Raw genomic sequence first — 9,070 nt, 5'->3', positions numbered from 1 at the left:
GGATGACTATTTTCTATTTTATGTCTCTAATTTTTGCCTGGACCGCCCTTTCGGGTTTTCAGTCCACCGAGACGCTTATTTTTGCCTAAGTCGCCCTTTCAGGTTTTCAACTTAGCGAGCTGTTCTTTTATTTTTTTTTTTAGGCGAAGTATTTCTTGACTGCATCAGCATTCATAGGTCGTGGGAGCTCCTCACCATCCATGGTTGCTAGGATCATGGCGCCTCCAGAGAAAGCCTTCTTAACGACATATGGACCTTCATAATTTGGCGCCCACTTGCCCCTAGGGTCAGGTTGAAAGGACAAGACCTTCTTGAGTACAAGATCACCTTCTCTAAACTCTCGAGGTTTGACCTTCTTGTCAAATGCCTTTTTTAGTCTCCTCTGATATAGCTGGCCATGACATAGGGCTGTCAATCTCTTTTCCTCAATTAGATTCAGCTGATCAAACCTGTTTTGACACCATTCAGCCTCAGTCAACTTGGCTTCCATCAAGACTCTCATTGACGGGATCTCTACTTCTACTGGGAGTACTGCTTCCATCCCATAGACCAAAGAGAAAGGAGTTGCCCCTGTTGAAGTTCGGACAGACGTACGGTATCCATGTAAGGCAAAAGGAAGCATCTCATGCCAATCCCTATATGTAACCACCATTTTTTGCAAGATCTTCTTAATATTTTTGTTAGCAGCTTCGACAGCACCATTCATCTTAGGTCTGTATGGAGAAGAGTTGTGATGCTCGATCTTGAAGCTTTCACAGAGTTCCCTCATCATATTATTGTTCAAGTTAGAGCCATTATCGGTGATGATCTTATTCGGAACACCATATCTGCAGATGATTTGGTTTTTGATGAACTTGACAACTACTTGTTTGGTCACATTGGCGTATGAGGCCGCTTCAACCCACTTGGTGAAGTAATCAATGGCGACCAATATAAAACGATGACCGTTTGAAGCTTTGGGTTGAATCATGCCAATCATATCAATTCCCCACATAGAGAATGGCCATGGGGAAGAAATGATGTTGAGCAAAGTTGGGGGCACGTGTATCTTATCGGCATAAATTTGACATTTGTGGCACTTCTTCACAAACTGAAAACAATCGGACTCCATTGTCAACCAATAATAGCCTGCCCGAAGCATCTTCTTAGCCATGGAATGACCATTGGCATGAGTACCAAAAGAACCTTCGTGAACTTCTTTCATTAACATGTTTGCCTCGTGTCTATCCACGCATCTAAGCAAGACCATGTCATAGTTCCTTTTGTATAAAACATCCCCATTGAGGAAAAAGTTGAATGCTAATCTCCTTAAAGTCTTCTTGTCTTTACTTGATGCCTCAGGTGGGTATTCATGATTTTTGAGGAAACACTTTATATCATGATACCATGGTTTGTTATCTATCTCAGTTTCCGTTGTGAAGACATGGGCAGGTCTATCGAGGCGTCTAATTGTGATGCGAGGCACTTCATTATGGGCGTTCACTTTGTACATGGAAGACAAGGTGGCCAGAGCATCTGCCATCTGGTTTTCGTCTCTAGGTATATGATGGAAAGTAACTTTGTCGAAGAACGGTAGCAAACGTCTAGCATAGTCTCTGTATGGGATCAACCCCGGATGACGAGTTTCCCATTCACCTTTGATCTGATTGATTACCAATGACGAATCTCCATACACGTCGAGAATTTTAATTCTCAAGTCAATAGCTTCCTCAAGACCCATGATACAAGCCTCATACTCTGCTATATTGTTCGTGCACTCAAAACAGATTCTAGCGGTAAATGGAACGTGAGAACCATGGGGAGTAATGATGACTGCCCCAACTCCATGGCCAAAAGAATTAGAAGCTCCATCAAATACCAAACCCCACCGGGATACAGGTTCAGGTCCCTCCTCAGGGCCTGGCTCTTCACAATCTTTCATCCTCAGATACATGACATCTTCATCGGGGAAATCAAATTTAACTGTTTGATAATCTTCAATAGGCTGGTGAGCCAAGTGATCTGCTAAAATGCTTCCCTTGATAGCTTTCTGCGCATGGTACTCTATGTCATATTCAGACAGTAACATCTGCCAGCGAGCAATCCTTCCTGTCAAAGCGGGCTTTTCAAAGATATACTTGATCGGATCCATTTTGGATGTCAACCAAGTGGTATGATTCAGCATATATTGACGGAGACGTTTTGCTGCCCAAGCCAAAGCGCAACAGGTCTTCTCAAGTAACGTATAGCGGGATTCACAATCAGTAAACTTCTTGCTTAAATAATAGATGGCATGTTCTTTCCTTCCAGTATCATCTCGTTGTCCAAGGACACAACCCATAGACTCTTCCAAAACAGTTAGGTACATGATTAGGGGTCTACCCTCCACTGGTGGGATCAAGATAGGAGGTTCAAGTAAATACTCTTTGATACTGTCAAAAGCTTTCTGGCAATCATCATTCCATACAATGCTCTGATCTTTCCGAAGCAACTTGAAGATTGGCCCACATGTGGCAGTCATGTGAGATATAAACCTGGAGATGTAGTTCAAACGCCCAAGGAAACCTCTGACTTGTTTCTCAGTCCTCGGTGCGGGCATGTCACGGATAGCTCTAACTTTTTCCGGGTCGACTTCAATGCCCTTCTGGCTGACAATGAAACCCAACAGCTTTCCAGATCTAACACCAAAAGTGCATTTGTTTGGGTTCAAGCGGAGCTTGTATTTTCTCAAACGCTCAAACAACTTCAATAAGTGTACCACGTGATCTTCTTCGGTGTTAGACTTGGCAATCATATCATCAACATAAACTTCAATCTCTTTATGCATCATATCGTGGAAGAGGGTTGTCATGGCTCTTTGGTAAGTAGCACCAGCGTTCTTCAAACCGAAAGGCATCACTCTATAGCAGAACGTACCCCAAGGTGTAATAAATGCGGTCTTTTCCATGTCTTCAGGTGCCATTTTGATCTGGTTGTAACCAGAGAAACCGTTCATAAAGGAGAAAACATTGTACTTAGCCGTACTATCTACCAGTATATCAATGTGGGGTAAAGGGAAATCATCTTTAGGGCTGGCTTTGTTCAAATCTCGATAATCGACACACATTCGAACCTTGCCACCCTTCTTGGGAACAGGTACTATGTTGGCTAACCATTGAGGGTATTCTGATGTAACAAGAAAACCTGCATCAATCTGCTTTTGAACTTCCTCTTTGATCAGCACTGCCATGTTCGGGTGAGTTCTTCTCAATTTCTGTTTAACTGGTGGACACTCTGGTTTCAACGGCAAGTGATGTTCCACAATATCTGTGTCTAATCCTGGCATATCTTGATAAGACCAGGCGAAAACATCAGCGTACTCTCTCAACAACTCTATCAATCCTTTCTTGACGTCTTCAGCGAGCAGTGCCCCAATCTTAACTTCTTTCTTGTCTTTTTCAGAACCCAAATTAATCACTTCTATTGGTTCTTCGTGAGGTTGAATGGTCCTCTGTTCTTGTTCAAGCAAACGGGAGATCTCGTCAGGAATTTCTTCAATACCTTCTTCTTCAGCTTCGAACACAGGGAAATCAAAGTTGGGAGAGGGCATAGGGTCATAATTCTCAATGGGTTTATCATGGATTAATCTGCACATATGATTTATGCTTGATTTTAGAAACTGATGAATGCGAGAATTTTATGCAGATATTGAAAGTGATTATTTTCTCTCTTTTTTCTTTTTTTTTTTTTCAGGTTTTTTTTTAGGTTACCATTTTCCAGAAAAGCGAAAAGTAAAAAATAAAATATAGGAAACAAAATAACATTTTTATTGATGATATCAAAAATTTGAAACAAAGCCCGACACACATTCTCTTTTGCCTTGGGCAGAGCAAAAGGAGTTATTTTAATGAAGCCCTAACATAGCATATTCTTCCGCCTTGGGCAGAGCGGAAGGGTTTTCAAAATAAACAACAACAAAAGGCATTACTTAGAAATGTGAACCACTGACGGGACATCAACAACACTCCAATTCTGGCAAGCTACCCCACGCACCACGAAGCTTGACGAATCCTCTTCAGAATCATTTTCAATAACAGCATCTACTTCAGGAGGTGTAGGGTGATCAAAACCTCCACTGTGAAATATCTCTTGCATCGGGCGGGTAACAGTGTCTTGCTTACTATATCTTGCAGATGTAGGAGAAAAACCAAGACCTTCACGAAATTTGTTATCGGGCGGACTCAAAACTTGACCCCAACCCACAGCGGAACCATCTTGAACCACTTGGCGTGCATCTTTCAAAGAAGAAATAGATGTCCCATTCTTTTCAACATCCTTGCCAACCACAGAAAGTGCTTGGAATTGAGTTCCAACGGCTTCACCAGCGTCAATGTAGGAAAATGACGAAAGATGACTGACCACTAATGCCTGCTCTCCATCCACTGTAACCAACTTTCCATTGCTTACGAACTTCAATTTCTGATGGAGTGTGGAGGTAACTGCCCCTGCCTCGTGGATCCATGGGCGACCCAATAGGCAGCTATACGCAGCATGGATGTCCATTACCTGGAATTTGATTTGAAAGGTATGCGGGCCGATCTTCATTGGAAGGTCCACTTCTCCAATAACACTCTTTCTTGACCCATCAAAAGCCTTGACAATAACCCCGCTATATCTCATTGGAGCACCTTGATACGAAAGTCTAGATAAAGTGGATTTGGGCATAACGTTCAAAGATGAACCAGTGTCTACCAATACATTAGATAAAGCATCTGACTTGCAATTCATTGAAATGTGCAACGCTAGGTTATGATTTCTGCCTTCTCTAGGAAGATCTTCATCACTGAAACTCAGGTTGTTGTAAGCAGTTATATTTCCCACAATCTCACCAAATTGGTCAGTCGTCACATCATGGTCGACGAAGGCTTGATCCAGAATCTTCATCAAGGCTTCCCTATGCACTGGGGAGCACGCCAACAAGGAAAGCACAGAAATCTTAGAAGGAGTTTGCAATAGTTGATCGACAACTTTGTACTCGCTCTTCTTGATCAACTTCAAAATCTCATCATCACTTGTACCAGCGTTTGTCCCACTAGATTGCCCTTCCACAAAGCTTGGTTCATAATCCACCATTGGATTTCTTACTGGCACTTGCTCACTAACTGGGATTTCGACTCTTTTCTGAGACGACGGTGCGAACACGCGTCCACTTCTGGTCACTCTGCTCATACCAGCAATATTATCAACAGAAGGCACATCGGGTATTGGAACTTCCCTTCCTTCTTCAAGCATAGTGGCGTTGTATTTGTAAGGTATCGCTTTGTCTGAAGTGTAAGGAATCGGACCAGATGGATAAATTACCAAGGGAGAAACAGCGGAATTCTGGCTATCGTAGATCATCTCCATAGGCTTGGGTATATTGAAATGAGGGGCCACAACATTGACATCATTATCCTCGTTTCTATCGTAAGTAATGGTTATGAGCCTTTGATCCAACAGCCTTTGCAAGTCTCTCCTCACAACGAGACATCCACGTGAATTTCTGGAACAAATTGTACATGCGGCGTGGTCATGTTGAAAATAAGCAAGTCTGCATAAACCAGCATGCATCCTAACCAATGATCCTCTAATATAGCGAATGTCGAAAACTTGGTATCTCCCAGGACATCCGTGTACCATATTCACAGAAGCTGCCCCATGTTGAGGCAAAGGATTAGCTTGAACATTTGGATTGACATCTTTGAAGGTCAGCATACCGCTCTTGACTAACTTCTGGACTTCCAACTTCAATGGGTAACATCTTTCCGTACTGTGACCAGGTGCACCTTGGTGAAAAGCACAAAAGTCATCGGCCTTGTACCACCATGGGATGTTTTCTGGGACAGGCGGAGGAACCCTAGTCTGCACGAGATTCTTTTTTATGAGGGCAGGAAGCAACTCAGTATAAGTCATGGGTATCGGATCAAATTCTGTCTTTCTCTGCGCTCTATTTTGCTGATTATTATGTGGCGGACGAGTTTGTTGTTGAGGTTGTAGTTGCACATTTTGTTGAAGAAATTGGGGTTGATATGCTGAAACCGTTGGAGTTGTATTGGATACAGCCGCGACGTGTTGTGATCGATAGTTGTTCTTTCTTCCAGGCGCTCCATACGAAACAGCACTAACTTCTTGTTCTTTCTTCTTAAAAAAGCCTCCCCCAAACTTTTTGGCGCCACTAGAACTTCCCTCTTTGGCCAATCTTCCTTCACGGACACCTTCCTCAAGTCGCATTCCCATATTCACCATCTCAGTAAAGTCTGTCGGGGCACTTGCAACCATCCTCTCATAATAAAACGAGCTAAGAGTTTTCAGAAAAACCTTTGTCATTTCTTTTTCTTCCATGGGTGGAGAAATCTGGGCGGCGACTTCACGCCATCTTTGTGCATATTCTTTGAAGGATTCCCTCTCTTTCTGTGCCATGGCTCGGAGTTGGTCCCTATCGGGAGCCATGTCAACATTATACTTGTATTGTCGGATAAATGCTTCTACAAGGTCATCAAAAGAACTGATATGGGAACTATCCAATCCCATGTACCATCTTAAAGCAGCACCAGTTAAGCTATCTTGAAAGTAATGGATCAACAATTTGTCATCATCAGTGTGAGTAGCCATCTTTCTACAATACATAGTCAAATGACTCTGAGGACACGAATTCCCTTTATATTTCTCGAAATCAGGCACCTTGAATTTGGCTGGAATTCGTACGTTCGGCACAAGACACATATCATAAGCATTCTTTCCAAATGAATTTTTTCCTTTGAGTGCCTTGATCTCCTTTCGCATCTCTTGGAACTGATCTTGGAAATCACCGTGGACTCCATTTCCTTCACCTGGGTCGGCATGGTAAATAGCTTCCTCAGTTTGTGGCACAGTGTGTACCAGAGTTGGGGTCATGGTCATTACAGGGGTAAATCTAGCAGCTCCAGGGATAGGTGGGGTGAACACCATCGTGGGAATGGCTTGAGTGGCTCCAGGAACAAAATGAGTCCCATTCATTGTAGCAGTGGTTTGAATAGCTCCACTGGTATGCTGATATCCTTCGGGTGTAAAGCCGTGAGACATGCCCCATGGGAAACCATTGGTCGTTTGATGGAATGAATGACCAGTGTTTTGAGCCATGGAGATGGTAGTAGTAAGAATTTCCGACATCGCAGCGGTTTGTTCCCCAGTCTGAGCTTGAGTACTCTGAGCAGCCATCAAAGTCTCTACCAAAGCAGTTAATCTTTCTACCCCTGCGCGGAGAGTAGTCACTTCATCGCGAAGTTCATGATTTTCTTGCTCAAGGTCTTCCATTCTGCGTCTGGCGTTGGCGCGAGTTAAGTACTGGTGTCGATGAAACAGCTTGGAGACTTGAATACTTCTTCTGGAGACGGTAAAAGGCGGAAATGAACTTTTATTTTCAAAAAAAAGAGAAATAAATGTATGAATGTGAATGCGTATGAATGGATGAGGATATAGAATGCGTTGATTATTTTATTTTCAGGGAATCGTATAAATTTGGAGAGTCGTTTTGGAGCATTTGAAAGCAAGTAAAGAAGCTTGAGAGTAAAAGTGAAACTACAAGTTCTCATTCATTCATTCATTTTGAAATAGAATACAATAATGACACCTCTTTTCTTTTTTTGTGTGTCAGTACAATAATGATTACAATATAGAAAATAAATAAAAGCAAATCACACTCCTTCCAATGCTCTTTTCCTTTTAAGCTCCTTCACCTCTCTTCTGAATCTCTCTAACATGTCTTCACAGAATCTAACAAAGTCACGGACCGGATAAGGGATATCATCATCCTCCACAAACTTCATAGCATCGTGTAATTTCACTGGCATTTCTCTGATTAGCCCATTGCAGAATTCTACTAGGTTGGAGAACCTTCTGAAGTATTCCTCATATCCTATTTTCAGACGGTCAATATCAGCCTCTTTGGTGTGTATGATGTGTTCCAAACGTTGGAATTCTCCTTCCCATTCCAAACTTTGTTTCTTCAAGTCTTCATAAACCTCTGTCCACTGTCGTTCTCGCTCTTGACTGTCATTTAAAGCAGCACGGAGTTCTCTCCACTCATCATAATTGCCAGGAATCGCCCTTAGAGCTTCTTCTTTGAGACGACTTTCTTGAACTAACTGTGCTTTGGTGTTTCTGAGGGAGGCTTCAAGGTCTAAAATCCTAGCCTCAAGCTTTTCTCTTTCTTCTTTTTTTTGTTTGGTAGCTAAGTTCCACCAATGCTCCCATCTACGTGCCACTTTCTTTGCCTCTACTAACTCTTCATTGCGATTAGCTAATTCACAACTAGCACTTTCCAGTCCTCCACCTATTACCTGTCTTTTGTGTTTTTCAACATCGGCCCTCTTCTTTTCTTTCTCGAGTTGCTCTTCTTTCTGCTTGAGATCCCACTTCAAATTATCTCTTTCTTCAGTGACTCGATGGAGTGCTATCCTCATATCCTCTTTCTCTTTTTCTAACTCTAGATTGGCGGCCTTGAGTTTATTGGCTTCCTCCATGGTGACGTGAGTAGGTTCTGTTGCTTGCGGTGGCACAGGTATTTCAATGCTATAAGGGAGTTTGATCTCTTGAACTCTCTCCATTATCCATTTGTAATAGGGTTCTTCAACCATGAGTGTTCTCTTCCCAAATTCTTTCCCTTTCCTATGAATTCGACTCCATGCTCTTTTTACTCTTTTCAACATACTTGGGTCACTAGCTCCCATATCTGTTATAATGAATTCTTTCAATAATCCTATTTCTGGCTCTTTCTTCATGGAATATCCGTGTTGTCTCAGAGCTACTTCAGGATTGTAATTGATGCAACCTCGAGAGCCTATTAATGGAACATTAGGGAAATCGCCACAATGGTGAATGAGACTGTCTATCGCCCAATCATGGGTGTACCAAAACACAGCATTTGCAGTGAGGGAAGCTAACTTTTGAGACCATTTGAGATTATCCAGTATTTCAATCCACGCATTCTGTCGAGGCATGTGTTCTTTGAGCCAAATGTAGAGCAAGGGAGCACAACAAAGAACTGTTCCTTTCTTCTTCTCATGTCTCATGCTGAGATGGTAATACACATCAG

General features: G+C 42.4%; 1 protein-coding gene across 1 annotated transcript; it reads right to left on the bottom strand.

Annotated features, from left to right (window-relative positions):
* Positions 1–3,942: 3,942 nt before the first annotated feature.
* LOC131643835 (uncharacterized) lies at positions 3,943–7,290 on the bottom strand. The gene has a single exon (XM_058914200.1). It carries the CDS (start codon positions 7,288–7,290, stop codon positions 3,943–3,945), a length of 3,348 nt encoding a protein of 1,115 aa, XP_058770183.1.
* Between the last annotated feature and the right edge of the window lie 1,780 nt (positions 7,291–9,070).

This window comes from Vicia villosa, linkage group LG1 (assembly GCF_029867415.1).
Source record: "Vicia villosa cultivar HV-30 ecotype Madison, WI linkage group LG1, Vvil1.0, whole genome shotgun sequence".
In the NCBI taxonomy this organism is placed as follows: Eukaryota; Viridiplantae; Streptophyta; class Magnoliopsida; order Fabales; family Fabaceae; genus Vicia; species Vicia villosa.
The sequence above is the reverse complement of the archived record's forward strand: the minus strand, read 5'-3'. Positions and strand labels throughout refer to the sequence as shown.

What these genes read in the sequence shown, in the direction of transcription:
- LOC131643835 (XM_058914200.1), bottom strand. Translation starts at nt 7,290, where the DNA reads ATGGAAGACCTTGAGCAAGAAAATCATGAACTTCGCGATGAAGTGACT.